The sequence below is a fragment of the Cetorhinus maximus genome, chromosome 19, assembly GCF_964194155.1.
Source record: "Cetorhinus maximus chromosome 19, sCetMax3.hap1.1, whole genome shotgun sequence".
Classification (NCBI taxonomy): domain Eukaryota; kingdom Metazoa; phylum Chordata; class Chondrichthyes; order Lamniformes; family Cetorhinidae; genus Cetorhinus; species Cetorhinus maximus.
Genome location: NC_135897.1, coordinates 97760150 through 97778382, shown reverse-complemented (window position 1 = coordinate 97778382; position 18233 = coordinate 97760150). Strand labels below are relative to the sequence as shown.

Here is an 18233-nt window from a genome sequence, read left to right as displayed (position 1 = left end):
AGTGTTGTAGCTGTACTGGAACAGCTTGGCTAGGGACGCGGCAAGTTCTGGACCACAAATCTTCAGTATTATTGTTGGAATATTATCAGGGCCCATAGCCTGTGCACAATCCAGTGCCTTTGGCCATTTCTTGATATTACGTGGAGTGAATTGAATTGGCTGAAGACTGGCATCAAGATGCTGAGGCCGAGATGGATCATCCACCCAGCATTTCTGGCTGAAGATTGCTGCGAATGCTCCAGCCTTATCTTTTGCACTGACGTGTTGGGCTCCTCCATCACTGAGGTTGGGGATATTTGTGGAGCCTCCTCCTCCAGTGAGTTGTTTAATTGTCCACCACCATTCACGACTGGATGTGGCAGGACTGCAGAGCTTAGATCTGATCCGTTAGTTGTGGGATCGTTTATCTCTGTCTATCACTTGCTGCTTATGCTGTTTGGCACGCAAGTAGTCCTGTGTTATAGCTTCACCAGGTTGACACCTCATTTTTAGGTATGCCTGGTGCTGCTCCTGGCATTCCCTCCTGCACTCTTCATTGAACCAGGGTTGATCCTTGGCTTGATGGTAGTGGTAGAGTGGGGGATATGCCGGGCCATGAGGTTACAGATTGTGTTCGAGTACAATTCTGCTGCAGGTGATGGCCCACAACGCCTCATAGATGTCCAGTCTTATGTTGCTAGATCTGTTTGAAATCTATCCCATTTAGCATGGTGGTAGTGCCACACAACACAATGGAGGGTATCCTCAATGTAAAGTTGGGACTTCGTCTCCACAATGACTGTGCGGTGGTCACTCCTACCGATACTGTCATGGGCAGATGCATCTGCGGCAGGCAGGTTGGTGAGGATGAGGTCAAGTATATTTTTCCCTCTTGTTGGTTCCCTCAGCACCTGCCGCAGACCCAGTCTAGTAGCTATGTCCTTTAGGACTCAGCCAGCTCGGTCAGTAGTGGTGCTACCGAGCCACACTTGGTGATGGACATTGAAGACCCCACCCAGAGTATATTCTGCACCGTTGACACCTTCAGTGTTTCTTCCATTGGTGTTCAACATGGAGGAGCACTGATTCATCAGCTGAGGGAGGGTGGTACGTGGTAATCAGCAGGAGGTTTCCTTGCCCGTGTTTGACCTGATGCCATGAGACTTCATGCGGAGTCGATGTTGAGGACTCCCAGAGCAACTCCCTCCCAACTGTATACCACTGTGCCACCACCTCTGCTGGGTCTGACCTGCCGGTGGGACAGGACATACCCAGAATCTCAGAATTTTAACGGCACAGAAGGAGGCAATTCGGCCCATTGTGTCTGCACCGGCTCTCCAAATGAGCAGTATGGCCTAGTTCCATTGCCCTGTCTTTTCCCCGTAACCCTGCACATTGTTGCTATTCAAATGATCATTTAATGTCCTCTTGAATAGGTCGATTGAATCTGCCTCCACCACACTTCCAGACAGTACATTTCAGACCCGAACCATTCACTGTGTGAAAAAGTTTTTTCTCACATCACATTTGCTTCTTTTGCAAATCACTTTAAATCTTTGCCCTCTCGTTCTTGATCCTTTTACAAGTGGGAACAGCTTCTCCCTATCTACTCTGTCCAGCCCCCTCATGATTTTGAACATCTCTATCAAATCTCCTCTTAGCTTTCTCCTCTCCAAGGAGAAGATTCCTAACCTTTCCAATCTATCCTCATAGCTGAAGTTTCTCATCCCTGGAACCGTTCTTGTAAACCTCTTCTGCACTCTCTCCAACGTGTTCACATCCTTCCTTTAGTGTGGCACCCAGAACTGTGCACAATACTCCAGCTGAGGTCTAAAGAGTGTCTGATATAAATTCAGCGTAGCCTCCCTGCTCTTGTACTCAATGCCCCTATTAATAGCGCCCAGGATACTATATACTTTATTAACTGCTCTCTCCACTTGTCCTGCCACTTTCAATGATCTATGCACAAAAACACACTAGTCTTTCTGCCCCTGCACTCCCTTCAAAATTTCACCCCTTATTTCATATTGTCTGTCCATGTTCTTCCTACCAAGATGCATCACCTCACCCTTCTCTGCACTGAATTTCATCTGCCACCTATCGGCCCACTCCACCAACTTGTCTATGTCCTCTTGAAGTTCCTCCTCGTCGTTCACAACACTCCCAAGCTTCGTATCATCCGCAAACTTTGAAATTGTCCCCTGCACACCGATATATATCAGGAAAGGCAAGGGTCCCAATACTGACCCCTGGGGAAGTCCATTACGAACCTTCCTCCAGCCCAAAAAACATCCATTGACCATTACCCTCTGCTTCCTATTTTTCAGTCAATTTGGTATCCACGTTGCTAGTGTCCCTTTTATTCCATGAGCAATAACTTTTCTCACAAGTCTGTTGTGTGGCACTGTGTCAAATGCCTTTTCAAAGTCCATGTACACCACATCAACAGCATTACCCTCATTGACCTTTCCTGTTACCTCTTCATCTGTGCAAATGGCCTCAAGGTGGTGAGGGCTGAGGACGCAGTCTCCAGAGGAGATGAGGCCAGTTGGAGATGTGAGGGTGTGTGAGAGAGTGAGTGGTGATGTCCCTTGAGCTGCAAGTGAGTGAAGTGCCAGTGAATGTGTGATGGGCTTGTGAGTGTGAGTTTAGAGTGATAAGATGGTTGTCTTATACTGATGGCACAGATGAGGTCATTCACCCTGTTTCTGCTCTGGATGGCCAACCTCTTCTGTGCAGCGTTGGCACTGACCACCTCTGCCACCGCCTCCCAAGCCAAAATGGTGAGACTGATGGGCCTCCTGCAGCCAGAGTGGGGGTAGAGGGCATTGCAGTGGGCCTCCATGGCATCCAGAAGGTGTTCCAGGGATGTGTTACTGAATCAGGGGGCTGCACTCTTCTTGGCTTTTGGGGCCATGTCTTCACCGGTGCCCTCCTGGGCTGCAAACATTAGGAAGTGAGGAAGTGGCGAGGTAATGGTGTGGCGGACAAATCGGAGGCCACCCACCACCGAGATGGCATGCTTCCTGTGCCTGCATAATTAATGAGGTGGGAATGGAACAATACGGCGTGAAAAGGCCGGTAAGTAAAACGTCATTTTTCCTGCCCGCTTCCGCACTTTGTGCAAATCTGGGACGATTCTGCCTAATGGATCGAATGATCTTTGTCTATGGAAAATATCTATGGTTTTATGGTACATTTTGATTCAACAATTTACTTCAAACTGTCCCTGTTTTTCTTGTTTAGATTGAGATTCCTATTGCGGACCATGACAAATGCAAGAATGTTTACGCTCGGCTCGAGAGACAAGTTACAGACGATATGATTTGTGCAGGACTGAAGCAAGGTAAGCACTAACTTCCTGTCTCTTCCATCCATTCAGGTGCCACCAGATCCCAGGCTCATTCACTTTATTAAGCAGCACATGTGTCCATTCATGTTATGTTCAGCAATATTGGCACTGCTATCAAAAAGAAATCGAAGAGTAGCCCATTCGGCCCAGGGCATTTGAAAGCTATTTTCGTTAGCCATGGCAACTCTACCCTCAACTACATTTTAGGTACCTCAAATCCAGTGTACAGTATCTGATCCCAGCAACACCTTTGTGTTGTAGAGATGAGTCGGAGCAGGCCCCTACATAATTTCCCCTACAACAACTCTGAAGCTCAAGCCAACCCAAAACTCCAAACCTGCTCCTATACCTGAGGAGACTCTTCTCACCCCTCATTCAAGGTCCCAAACTCTTGAGTTATCTCTTCTACTTTCAACCCTGATGGTCTCTCAAATTCTGAACTTTCACCCACATTCCTGTTAAAAAGATGTTTCACTTCCCCTGTTATTATCTTCTTAAACCACTCACTTAGTTATATGCAATCCTTGCCAAGATTCAGAATTCAGGCCCTTGTCCACTCCTTTGAAGGAGGCCATTCACCCCATCGTGCTTGTGCACTCGTGCTTAGACCCATATCCTCAGTTTTTGTCTGTAACCCTGTAAGTCCCTCATCCTCGAGTCCCTGTAATTCCCTTCTAAAATTATTTATGGAATCAGCTTCCATCACCTTTTCAAGTCGAGGGTTCCAGGTTCCAACAATTCTTTGAGTGAAAAAAACTTTTCACCTCAGCTCTAGATGTTTTGCTCTGCTTATTGACTCAGTCACCCAGAGGGAATATCTTTTCTCTATCTACTCCAAAAACTTGACTTGTCTTCACTCACAGCAAGTCCCGTTCCCCTATCACCCTCTGTGCTCACTGACCAACACCGGCTCCCAGTCAAGCAATGACTTGATTTTAAAATTCTCATCTTTGTTTTCAAGCCTCTCCATGGCCTCGTTCCTCCCCATCGCTGTGATCTCCTCTAATCCTGAAACATTTACACTCCTCCGAAACATCTACCTTCCTCTGTTATTTTTATTCTTTCATGGGATGTGGGCGTCATTGGCAAGGACAGCATTTCTTGCCCATCCCTAATTGTCCTTGACCTAAGTAGCCTGCAAGGCCATTTCAGAGGCCTGAAAACCAATCCCCACCACTGACCGTCCCCCTCTACTGACCACCCGGTCCCACTGATCACCTAACACCTCCCCAATGACCACCCGATCCTCCCCACTGACCACCTGACCCCTCCGACCTACTGAGCCCCCTCCCAAATAACCACCCAACCTTTCCCCTAACTAACCAACCCCCCAATCCCCCCCAACCAATCGACCCTACCTTCCGAATGACCCCCGCCGACCAACCGAACCCCTCCTCTCTGTCCCTATTGCCTGCACCGACCCCACTTCACTTCACTCCAACCACCTGATCCCACCCCCTCAACCCAACCTCCCCAATCCTACTGACTTCCCTTACAAACTTACCTTCTACCTGGCTTCTCAAAGTGACTGGACCTTTAAACCTACCAGCTTCACGGCAGCTAGTGCCTTAAAAACAAAGGGCACGGCTTCCTTACCTGTGGCTCTTCAGCCTTCAGGAACGTGCTGCACTAGACAGTTCTCACCCAGCCTGAGTCAGAAGGTTGGGCGAGAACAGAATGGCTGGATTTCCCGGTAAGAAACTCGAAGTGGAGTAACAATCCAACTCTGATTGCACTCCACAGAACTTCAGGCCCAAGAAACAGGAGCAGGAGGAGGCCATTCAGCCCCTCAAGTCTGCTCTGCCATTCAACAAGATCATGGCTGATCTTCTACCTCAAGTCCATCTACCTGCAACATCCCCGTATCCTTAGTACTCAAAAACCTATCCCGTTCTGTCTTGAATATACTCAACAATGGACCATTCACAGCTGTCCGGGATAGAGAATTTCAAAGACCCACAACCATCTGTGAATAAACCTCTCCTCATTCTCACTCTCATCAACCCCTTTATTCTGACTGTGACCCTGAGTTCTGGGGAGCAAGATAATCATATTCTCAGTGTTTATCCTGTCCACAAACCTCCAGCTGAGACCTATCCAGTGGTGACTAATGCTCTAGCATGATCTCTTTGCTCTTTTATTCTATGCCTCTATTTATAAACCCAAATAACTCATTTGCTTTTTTAATTACTTTATCAACTTTCCATGTTGACTTTGAGGATTTGTAAATGTGGACAGCAAGATCTCTCTGCTCATCTACACTTTTGAAGATTGTGCCATTTATAGTATGTTGTCTTTCCATGTTAGTAGTCAGGGCACCAGTCAGTGCCAGAGCTGTAGTGATCCTACCACTGAACACCTCATATGCTTTAGGAACTGATTTCCCCTCTCCTGAATATTCTTACTATGTTGAAGATGTAAAGGCTGATGCTACACTCAGGGAACGTAGAGACCATGGCTAATGCTGTAGCCATCAGTTTTCACCTCACCTACGTTACAGACTTTCAACTCAAGTCCATCAACAACCTTTAATCATGGTGAGTGCTTCATGAGCAGCTCACACTTACACATGCACCTCACACCAGCTCATATGTGACCCACACCAGGCCACACTCATTCTCATACAGAAGTGATTGACCCCCCAGCTCACAATGACACACATCTCACACCAGCTTATATCCACACACAAGGCAGGCCACACATCTTGGCTACAGACTGAAGAGAGGGAAAAGCATGAAATAGAATGGAGGAATGGGATTGTGAACACAGGCAACAAATAAAAAAGGCAAATAAAAACACGGAATATTTATAACATTTAATTCCTTACATTTTGCATGAAATGCATTATTGATCTGCTCCATATTGGATGATAAATACTCACCTCTCACATTTCTATAGCAACAGTACCATTATTGTAACCAGATTTGTGTGTAAAGTCCAGTGGCACAATGACAAAAATTTGAACCTCAAGCCCTCCCTCAGCTTCATCAACTGACTTCTCTTCATAAAGTCAGTACGATTCCACAAAAAGTAGTGAGATAAATGGCAGATTGTCTGTTTAGATATTGGTTGATATTTGCTATGAAATCAAAGAGAACTCCCCTGCTCCACATGTGATCAAATCTCTGGAGTGGGGCTTGGGCCTACAACCTTCTGACATTGATGACGGAGTGTGTTACCACAGGTCAAGACTGCCTCAGGGACAGTAGTTTTAAACTATATAACATGATAAGAAATATATACTGTGTTACTGCACAGCGGATGGTAAATGCTGAGCTGCTCAAATCCCAGAGGGAAACTTGAAACAACTGCCAAAATGATTTTTGCAATTTGGAGAGTAGGAGGAGCGGTCCTGAAATCAGGACTTGATTTCCCTGACTACTTGTGATGATTTTATAGTAAACATTTATTAAAAGAAGAAAAATAAATAAAACACAATTACACTTAAACACACAAATGGCTTCGCACAGTAAACAGTACTTTAAAACAGTTCCACAAATCTTAACTACTCTCAGAGCTAACCTTCCCCTTTTATGTTCAGCAACTATCCTTATAGATTTTAGAACTTATAGAATTCCAGTAATTTTTACCACACAGTGCTTTTTCCTTTGGGTGTCCTCTGAGGCTGACAGCAACTGGTTCTCCCAGTCTGGTCTTGTTCACAGTGTCTTCTGGGAGTTCTGACTAGTTACCCTGATGTCTTCTGGGAGATCTAAACAGCTACCCCCTCACATAGGCTTCAGTATTTTCGTAAATGCGATCCTTCCCTTTGATCTCTCTATTATCTCAACTAGTTTCTTCATAAATGCTTTCTTCCCAGAATTGATTAAATTGTTCTTTATTTTAGCTCTTAGACTTGTAAAAACAAGCTTATCCTATCTTTACCTTATTTCCTTACACCTTTCTATAACCTGCATATCCCCCTTTGAACTAAAACAACTCAATTCAAAACTATTCCTGTTATTGCTTTATTTAAAACTCTGATTGAAGTTCCTTTCGGTTCATTAACATACCAAAACCACTGTTACAGTTGACCTTAGACCCTTGCCGTCCCTCTAGCTCTTAATTTAATTTCAGCCTGACTTCCAGTACAGAAGGAAAAAAGCCAGGGTTTCTACCAGGAGAAAAATATTACAATTCCTTGTTTTCTTGACAACTGAAACAGCAGTAAATATAAATAAGTTTTTAATTACTCTCCCTCCAGGTGGGAACTAGGATGTTGCATTAAAAAGAAGAAACAAGGTGCACAAAGGATTGAAAGAAAGAGAGAGCACTGGACTGGGAATTAGTAAAAGTTTACATGGGTATGATAACTAAGATTGGTGAGCTGCAGGGGCAGGTAACCATTTGTGGATATGATATTGTAGTAAAAATGGAGACTGTTGTAAGATGTTTGGTGTAGTTTGGTAGGGCTTAAGGTATTCGTAATCTTAGGTAGTTCAACAGTAAGTATTTATTAGCTACTAGAAACATAGCTACAGTGAAGGTCTAAGCCAGGAGCTGTCTCCATGCTTGCTCCTACACAGGGCTCTGTCCAACAATACACTGAACCCTAAGTGTGAGTCATGTGTTCTCTTACATCACAATGTGGGTGGCACTGTGCTCAGTCCTATGTTAAGTCTATGTGCCAGACCCTTATACTACACCTACCCCCAAATCTTTATCCAGCGTATTTATGTTATCCCAGTTTACCCCATGTAATTACATTACTACAACCCAATATCCACCCCCACCCCCAAGTCTCTGAGTTCATTGGTTCAGGCGGTCTGAAGGCCTTAACGCCTTCCATTGTTCGCACCACTGTCAGAGGAGTGGGAGGCTTGGTCGCTGCAGGTATACTTTGTTGAATTGGAGGTTGCTCTGGCACCTGGGATTTCATCCTCTTCTTTCGTTCTTTGGCATTGAATCACTCTTTGTCAATTCCCCAATTGTGGTGATAGATGGTGGTTGGTTTATCCCGTTCTTTACAGAGCAGATGAGCTCTGGGCTTGTCTTTACAGTGTTTATTTCTCATCCTTTGTGTGGCTCACATGATACACACCCAGATGGAAGGTGTCTCTTTCTGTTGTGAAGGTGTGACTTGGTAGTAAGCTCTCATTTGTGTTTGGCTGTGTGGTGTGCTGTCGACAATGGATGGCTGCGACATCACATGTGGCACTGTTATGCTGGCTGGAGATTTCAGCGTCTGCTCTGTGGTCTCAGGGTTTATCTCTCCAACTGGTGTCGGAGGCAGGGGTTGAGGCTTTTCTCATTGTTGGTTCCTCTATTGGCTGTCATTTACTTGTGGTAACCATCGGAGTGGTTGACTAGTCTGATCAATGAGGGGCTTCTGACACATGTACCTAAAGTAGACAAACTTGCTCTGCAAAGAGAGAAGACAAGTCAGAGCTAAAGTCCCAGTCAAGAGAATCTTTCTTGTTGGAGATCTCAAGAACTTGCAGTTCTGTATCATTTGCTGCACTGGTTGTCTTGACATCTTCTGTTGTTTTGAGGAGATGCAGAGTGACACAGGCATCTCTGCTCAAGAGAGAAAAGGGCTGGTTATGGATGATTTACATCAGCTCGAAGATTTGTTTGCCACCATACCTTAGTGGTTCCAGAATCATGCCTATGACCGGAAGTTGGATTTCTCTGGGCCCATAGAGTGGCGTGTCTGTTGTTTATAGACAGAGGTCTCCCAGCCATGGTTCTCTGTCCAATAGGACTGTTCCACTAGTTCCCATTTACAGTTGTGAGGCAGCCATTAACTGAGCTGTCGATGTTCCAGAACAAAAGCCCAGGATCTTTGACCTCGCCCAGGAAGCATGGTTGTGTGTCCGTTTGGTGTGCTGTCTGGACCTCATGAATCCTCTTGGAATCTTCTGTGTGTTTTGATGTTTTGTCTTTGCACAGCTTCCTGGAGTGTCCAATTCAGTTACGTTGAAAGCATTGGACTGAAATTGCCAGACATTGATCACGCCTGTGGGGGTGCTTTGCTCCATGGTACTGGCAAGAAAAGCCTTGTGTGGATCAAAAATGTAACAAAGATCAAGGTTCACCAACACTCGGGTGAAGAAATTTCTCCTCAGATCTAAATGATCCTGATCCTTATCCTGAGACTGCCCCACGGCAGGTTGAGAAAGTGGTTAATAAGTGTTACGACCGTAGCTGATGTTAATGCTGAGCAAGCCAGGTCTCAGATTGAAATCCGTCTTGGCTGATCATAATTTTTATTTCTGCATTGTAGAAACCAGGAGGGAAGACTACTGATCACAAAAGCACAGGACTCCAGTGATAACTTTTAAAATTTGAAGGATTAAAACGTTTATTGAAAGAAAAGGAAAAAAAAACTTAAACACACAAGTTAGAGAGACACAGTTAGGAAAAAAAATCTTACAGAATAATCCCTAAAATGCTTTATCAAAAATACAGAATAAAACTATCTTTTTGGCAGCAGTCCTTATAGATTCTTAACCATAAAATCCAGGAAATATTCCCCAAATTGAGAAATTGCTTTAACTTTAAACAGAAATACAATCCACAACTTCCCAGAACAAATCTACGCTGATGTGGGTTTTCCAAAGGGAGATTTGAAACAAACTATTTCTCAGGACAAATATTCCCCAGGACCAAAACTGAGTCACTTTCTTCAATTAAAAGATTTTCACAGCTTTTCAGCACATTCCAAAACACCAGAGTTATCTTCAGTGGGACTCCTCCCAACAGTAACTACTAGAGCTGAAACCCTGTTTTCATAAATATCTTTTCACCCCTTTCATCTTAGTTCTCCCTTGTCTTCAAATATCCCCTTGAAAATTCAGTTTCCCAAATATTAAAATCTTTCCTGTTCCTATTTCCTCTCTATTTCTGGGTCAATAAAATTTAAAATGCCTGCCCCTGTTTACTCACAAATCTCCTGTCAAATATAAATGTTCTTTTTACCTCTGAGACACCTTTGAAATGGAACAGCAACAAATCAAATTCACCCCCAAATGCAAATTTCAGATCTACTCTGTTTCTCTGTAATTAAAACCCACCATAAGGATTCATCGCTAAAAGCAGGAAGATAACACCTTTACTCTTTTATCCCTTAAATTCTACAGGCAACCTGACTCCAACAACCTCGCCTTTGATTAACTGTGGGCACAAACAGACACAGCTTTACCCTTACCTATACAGGACATATACATAAATACACAAATATGAAAATATGCACATATCATCACATAGGGCATATGAATAGGGTGCTTGAAAAGGATGCGAAGGCATTAGAGACGGTGGGGAAAAGATTCACAAAAATGGTTCCAGGGATGAGGGACTTCAGTGACGTGGATAGATTGGAGAAGTTGGGTTGTTCTCCTGCAAGAAGGTTGAGAGGAGATTTGATGGAGGTGTTCAAAATCATGAGAAGCGGAGGAAGAGTAGATAGAAAGAAACTGTTCTCATTGGGAGAAGGGTCAAGAACCAGACAACACAAATTTGAAGCAATTGGCAAAAGAACCAATGGCATCATAAGGAATGCAGTGAGTGTTTAGGATCTGAAATGCATTGCCTTAGTGTGTGATAGTGACAAGTCAATTGTGTTTTTCAAAAACGAATTGGATAAGCGCCTGAAGATAAAACAATGGCAGGACGACAGGGAAAGTCTGGGGAGGTGGGACTAGCAAAATTGCTCCTTCAGAGAGCCAGCACAGACAGACATGACAGGCCAAATGGCCTCCATCTGTGCTGTAACTATTCTGATTCAATGATTCTATGTGTGAATTTACTTGCCTTTGATGATTATTCCAGGTGGGAGCGATGCTTGTCAGGGAGATTCTGGGGGTCCAATGGTGTCTCTGGACAAAAAAACAAATCGCTGGTTCCTGGCAGGGACAGTGTCGTGGGGCGACGGATGTGGAGAGGGCAACAAATATGGAGTTTATTCTGACGTCAGGAAAAGCCTGGAGTGGATCAAAAATGTAACAAAGATCAAGAACTTTTGATAAACTTTAGGGAGCAAGAATGTCAAAAATATTTTAGAAATATTAAGTTGTTTTGTACAATTTTTACTTCAGGTTTGGATGAGTATTCTGCAGAACAATCAATTTTAAATATTTTGTTCTTTTGGTTAAATTATCTAATTTATAACATCAAAAAGCAGCAACATATTTCTGTGAAAATGATGATCAGAAACATTCACCAAAGTGTGAATCGGGCCTTTTAATAAAAAAGATTCTTTGAGTATTACTGTATGTTCTGAATTTTCATGACAACCCCACCCCCAAATCGTCACCTAGTTCACCCGTTCCCATAGCTCACTTCCTGTCAACAACTAGGGCCACCCTTCAACCAAAACCCGGATTGCAGAACAAAATCAGAATTACCCGGAAAAACTCAGCAGGTCTGGCAGCATTGGCGGAGAAGAAAAGAGGGGTGAAATATAAGCTGGTTTAAGGTTGGTGGGGTGGGGGGGGAGAAGTTGAGGGTGGGGTGGTTATAGGGACAAGCAAGCAGTGATAGGAGCAGATAATCAAAAGATGTCACAGACAAAGGAACAAAAAAGTTCTGTTCGGATGATGCTACCTTCAAAAACAGCTCCTCTGACATGTCCTCCTTCTTCCTTAACCGAGGTTTTCCACCCATGGTCGTTGACAGGGCCCTCAACCGTGTCCGGCCCATATCCCGCGCATCCTCCCTCACGCCTTCTCCTCCCTCCCAGAAACATGATAGGGTCCCCCTTGTCCTCACTTTTCACTCCACCAGCCTCCGCATTCAAAGGATCATCCTCCGCCATTTCCGCCAACTCCAGCATGATGCCACCACCAAACACATCTTCCCTTCACCCCCCCTGGTGGCATTCCGTAGGGATCGTTCCCTCCGGGACACCCTGGTCCACTCCTCCATCTCCTACTCCCCCTACTCCTCAACCCCCACCTATGGCACCTCCCCATGCCCATGCAGAAGATGCAACACCTGCCCCTTCACTTCCTCTCTCCTCACCGTCCAAGGGCCCAAACACTCCTTTCAAGTGAAGCAGCATTTCACTTGCATTTCCCCTAACTTAGTCTACTGCATTCGTTGCTCCCAATGCGGTCTCCTCTACATTGGAGAGACCAAACGCAAACTGGGCGACCACTTTGCAGAACACCTGCGGTCTGTCCGCAAGAAAGACCCAAACCACCCTGTCGTTTGCCATGTTAACACTCCACCCTGCTCTCTTGCCCACATGTCTGTCTTTGGCTTGCTGCATTGTTCCAGTGAAGCCCAACGCAAACTGGAGGAACAGCACCTCATCTTCCGACTAGGCACTTTGCAGCCTTCCGGACTGAATATTGAATTCAACAACTATAGATCTTGAACTCCCTCCCCCATCCCCACCCCCTTTCCATTTCTTCCCCCTCCCTTTTGTTTTTTCCAATAATTTATATAGATTTTTCTTTTCCCACCTATTTCCATTATTTTTAAATCTATAACTGTAATGCCCTGTCAGTCTTTCGATCCCACCCCCCACTAGAGCTGTACCTTGCGTGTCCTGCCATCCATTCTTAATTAGCACATTCTCTTAGATAATATCACCACCTTTTACACGTCTTTGTTCCTTTGTCTGTGACATCTTTTGATTATCTGCTCCTATCACTGCTTGCTTGTCCCTACAACCACCCCCCCCAACTTCTCTCCCCCCACCTCCCCCACCTTAAACCAGCTTATATTTCACCCCTCTCCTAACTTTACTCAGTTCTGCTGAATGGTCATGAGGACTCGAAACATCAACTCTTTTCTTCTCTGCCGATGCTGCCAGACCTGCTGAGTTTTTCCAGGTAATTCTGTTTTTGTTTTGGATTTCCAGCATCCGCAGTAGTTTTTTGTTTTTATCTCGGATTGCAGAACCGTGTCAACTACGGGCCAACACGAGCAGGGCACGGGCTGCACAACTATTCAGCTTCTCAGGCCTCTAATCCTCTCCACAAGCTCCAAGTCAGTAATTCATCTGACGAGGTCTCCCACATCACAAGGAGGGACAGGGTAGTCATTGTTGTTTATTAATTCCCAGGATGTGGGCTTCGTTGGCTGGGCCAGCATTTATTGCCCATCCCTAGCTGCCCTCAAGAAGATGGAGGTGAGCTGCCTTCTTGAACCGCTGCACCCACAGTGCTGTTAGGGAGGGAGTTCCAGGATTTTGACCCAGCGACAGTGAAGGAACGGTAATACATTTCTAAGTCAGGATGGTGAGTTTCTTGGAGGGGAACATCCAGGTGGTGGTATTCCCATGTATCTCCCGCCCTTGTCCTTCTAGGTGGCAGACGTCGGAGGTTTGGAAGGTGTTGTCTAAGGGGCCTTGGTGAATTCCTGCAGTGCATCTTGTAGATGGTACACAAAGCTGCTACTGTGTGTCGGTGGTGGAGGGAGTGAATGTTTGTGGATGTGGTGCCAATCAAGCGGGCTGCTTTGTCCTGGATGGTGTCAAGCTTCTTGAGTGTTGCTGGAGCTGCACTCACCCAGACAAGCGGGGAGTATTCCATCACACTCCTGACTTGTGTCTTGTAGATGGAGGACAGACTTTGGGGAATCAGGAGGTGAGTTACTCACCGCAGGGTTCCTAGCCTCTGACCTGCTCTTGTAGCCACAGTATTTATATGGCTAGTCCAGTTCAGTTTCTGGTCAATGATAATCCTCCCCCGATGTTGATAGTGGGGGGTTCAGCGATTGGTAATGGTAATGCCATTGAATGTCAAAGGGCGATGTTTAGATTCTCTCTTGTTGGAGATTGTCATTGCCTGGCACTTGTGTGGCATGAATATTATTTGCCACTGTCAGCCCAAGCCTGGATATTGTCCAGGTCTTGCTGCATTTGGACATGGACTGATTCAGTATCTGAGGAGTTGCAAATGGTGCTGAACATTGTGCAATCATCAGCGAACATCCCCACTTCTGACCTTATGATGGAAGGAAGGTTATTGATGAAGCAGCTGAAGGTGTTTGGGCCGATGACACTACCCTGAGGAACTCCTGCAGTGATGCCCTGGATGTCATGGTGCAATTGGACTAGTAACCCATAGGTCTGGAATAATGGTCTGTGGACATGGGTTCAAATCCCACCACAGCAGCTGGTGGATTATAAATTCAATTATTAAATCTGGAATTAAAAGTTAATCTCAGTAGTGAGAATCATGAAACCATTGTCAATTGTTGCAAAAATCCTTCTGGTTCATCAATGTTCTTTAGGGAAGGAAATCTGCCTTCCTTACCCGGTCTGGCCTACATGTGACTCAAGACCCACAGCAATGTGGTTGATGCTTGAATGTCCTCTGAAATGGCCCAGCAAGCCACTCAGTTACATCAAACCGCTATGAAGTCTAAAAAGAATGAAACCGGGCCGGCTACCCAGTATTGACCTAGGCCCAGGAAACAACAATAGCAGGACACGCCGCCCTGCAGACCCTGCAGAGTCATTATTAACATCTGGGGGCTTGTTCTAAAATTTGGAGAGCTGTCCCACAGGCTAGTCAAGCAACAGCTTGACATAGTCATATTCACGGAATCATACATTACAGGTGAACTTTGATGGAGCCTCATAGCATCCAAAAATCTAATTTTGGCCCCAGCATCTGGTCCTTTCTATTTGTGAATCTTGCTAAATGCAAATTGGTGCCAGAATTCCCTACTTCATAACATTGACTGTAAAAGTACATCACAGTAGCTGAAAGCATTTTTGAGAGGATGTGAAAGGCACTCTATAAACCAATTGGCAGGCAAAGTGGAACTAGGGGCCACACCATCAAGAAGGGACATCAGGTCAGGAAGTCGGGAAAGGGCCACACCATCGAGGGAGGAGGCCATGGAAGGGCCTTCTGGGGGTAAACTTAACATAGAGGCAGTGGGTGCTTTACCTTAACTTTTGCTCCAGCCTCCAGCCAGGTCAAAAGACTGAAGAAAGCACCTGCCACCACAATGCCCAACAGAAACATAACAGACAATGAGGCAAACAAGAAAGGAACAACTAGGAAATCTGGCACGTCCTACTTGGCCAGTGATTGTTGTTTTTCTAGCAGTGGGCCAGTGCCCCCCTAGAGCATAGGCCCCGATGTTTTACACCTTGTACACCCCTCTCTCCAGGTGCTGCTGAACAGTGGAAGCAGCATGCCCTGGGCAGAGATTAGTGATCACCAACACCTGGAAGTTCCCCCCCCAAGCCACTACCATCCTGACTTAGAAATATATCGCTGTTCCTTCACTGTCGCTGGATCAAAATCCTGGAACTCCCTTCCTAACAGCACTGTGGGTGTACCTACACCACATGGACTGCAGCGGTTCAAGAAGGCAGCTCACCACCAATTTCTCAAGGGCAACTAGGGATGGGCAATAAATGCTGGTCTAGCCAGCGACACCCACATCCCATGAATGAATAAAAAAATGCCCCAGACACCACCATCACCATTCCTGGGTATGTCCAGTCCCAACGGCACGACAGACCCAGCAGAGGTGGCGGCACAGTGGTATAAAGTCAGGAGGGGGGTGCCCTGGGAGTCCTCACCATCGACTCCGGACCCCATGAAGTCTCATGGCATCAGGTCAAACATGGGCAAGGAAACCTTCTGCTGATTACCACGTACCACCCTCCCTCAGCTGATGAATCAGTGCTCCTCCATGTTGAACACCACTTGGAGGAAGCACTGAGGGTGGCAAGGGCACAGAATGTACTCTGGGTGGCGGGTTTCAATGTCCATCACCAAGAATGGCTCGGTAGCACCACTACTGACCGAGCTGGCCAAGTCCTAACGGACATAGCTGCTACACTGGGTCTGCGGCAGGTGGTAAGGGAACCAACAAGAGCGAAAAACACCAACATCCTCACCAATCTATCTGTTGCAGATGCATCTGTCCATGACAGTATTGGTGGGAGTGACCACCACACAATCATTGTGGAGATGAAGGCCCATCTCCACACTGAGGATACCCTCCATCATGTTGTGTGTCACTACCACCACGCAAAATGGGATAGGTTTCAAACAGATATAGCAACTCAAGACTGGGCATCCATGAGGCGTTGTGAGCCATCAGCAGCAGCAGAATTGTACTCAAACACAATCTGTAACCTCATGGTCCGGCATATCCCCCACTCTACCATTACCATCAAGCCAGGGGACTAACCCTGGTTCAATGAGGAGTGCAGGAGGACATGCCAGGAGCAGCACCAGGCATACAGAAAAATGAGGTGTCAACCTGGTGAAGCTACAACACAGGACGGCTTACATGCTAAACAGCAGTAGCTGCATGCGGGAGCGTTAAGCAATTCCACAACCAACGGATCAGGTCTAAGCTCTGCAGTCCTGCAACATGCAGTTGTGAATGGTGGTGGACAATTGAACAACTCACAGGAGGAGGAGGCTGAGGTGTTTGCAACCATCTTCAGCCAAAAGTGCCGAGTGGATGATCCACCTCGGCCTCCTCCAGAGGTCCCCAGCATCACAGATGCCAGTCTTCAGCCAATTTGAATCATTCCATGTGATATCAAGAAACAGCTGAAGACACTGGGTAGTGCAAAGACTATGGGCCCTGACAATATTCTGGCAATTGTACTGAAGGCTTGTGCTCCAGAACTTAGGCAAGATGTTCCGGTACAACTACGAGACTGGCATCTAAATGGCCCCTATCGACATCCTGGGGGTTACCATTGACCAGAAACTGAACTAGACCAGCCATATAAATACTGTGGCTACAAGAGCAGGTTAGAGGCTAGGAATCCTGCAATGAAGAACTCACCTCCTGACTCCACAAAGCCTGTTCGCTATCTACAAGGCACAAGTCAAGAAAGTGATGGAATACTCTCCACTCACCTGGATGGGTGCAGCTCCCACAACACTCAAGAAGTTTGTCACTGTCCAGGGCAAAGCAGCCCACTTGATTGGCACCACATCCACAAACATTCACTCCCTCCACCACCGATGCACAGTGGCAGCAGTGTGTACCATCTATAAGATGCACTGCAGGAATTCACCAAGGCTCCTTAGACAGCACCTTCCAAACACACAACAACTACCACCTAGAAGGACAAGGGCAGTAGACACATGGGAAGACCACCACCTGGATGTTCCCCTCCAAGTCACTCACCATCCTGACTTGGAAATATATCGCTGTTCCTTCACTGTCACCGGGTCAAAATCCTGGAACTCACTTCCTAACAGCACAGTGGGTGTACCTACACTACATGGACTGCAGCGGTTCAGATGGCAGCTCATTACCACCTTCTCAAGGGCAACTAGGGATGGGCAATAAATGCTGTCCTTGCCAGCGAAACTCACGTCCCGTGAATAAATAATAAAACAATCTACCCAGCAATGTGGAAAATTGCCCAGATATGTCCTGTCCACAAAAAGCAGGACAAATTCAACCTGGCAAATTACCACCCCATCAGTCTCCTCTCGATTATCTGTAAAGTAATGGAAGGGGTCATCGACAGTGCTATCAAGCGGCATTTATTCAGCGATAACCTGCTCACTGACGCCCAGTTTGGGTTCCGCCAGGGCCATTCAGCTCCTGGTCTCATTACAGCCTTGGTTCAAACATGGGCAAAAGAGCCGAACTTCCGAGGTGAGTTGAGAGTGACTGCCCTTGACATCAAGGCAGCATTTGACCAAGTGTGGCATCAAGGAGCCCTAGCAAAACTGGAGTCAATGGGAATCAGGGGGAAAACTCTCCGCTGGTTGGATCATACGTAGCACAAAGGAAGATGGTTGTGGCTGTTGGAGGTCAGTCATCTCAGCTCCAGGACATCACTGCAGGAGTTCCTCAGGGTAGTGTCCTCAACCCAACCATCTTCAGCTGCTTCAATGACCTTCCTTCCATCAAAAGGTCTGAAGTGGGGATTTTCACTGATGATTACACAATGTTCAACGCCAGTTGTGGCTCCTCAGATAGTGACACAGTGCATGTTGAAAGGCAG

The 18233-nt window shown here is 46.0% G+C and overlaps 1 protein-coding gene across 1 annotated transcript in view; it reads left to right on the top strand.

Moving 5' to 3' along the window:
• Positions 1 to 11537, top strand: part of LOC144694058 (mannan-binding lectin serine protease 1-like) — an 86390-nt gene extending 74853 nt beyond the window's left edge. Inside the window, exons 6-7 of the mRNA XM_078564421.1 lie at positions 3226 to 3325; positions 11102 to 11537. Coding sequence (XP_078420547.1) covers positions 3226 to 3325; positions 11102 to 11295 — 294 coding nt within the window. The 3' untranslated portion in view covers positions 11296 to 11537. The remainder of the gene's footprint in view (positions 1 to 3225; positions 3326 to 11101) is intronic.
• The last annotated feature ends 6696 nt before the right edge of the window (positions 11538 to 18233 follow it).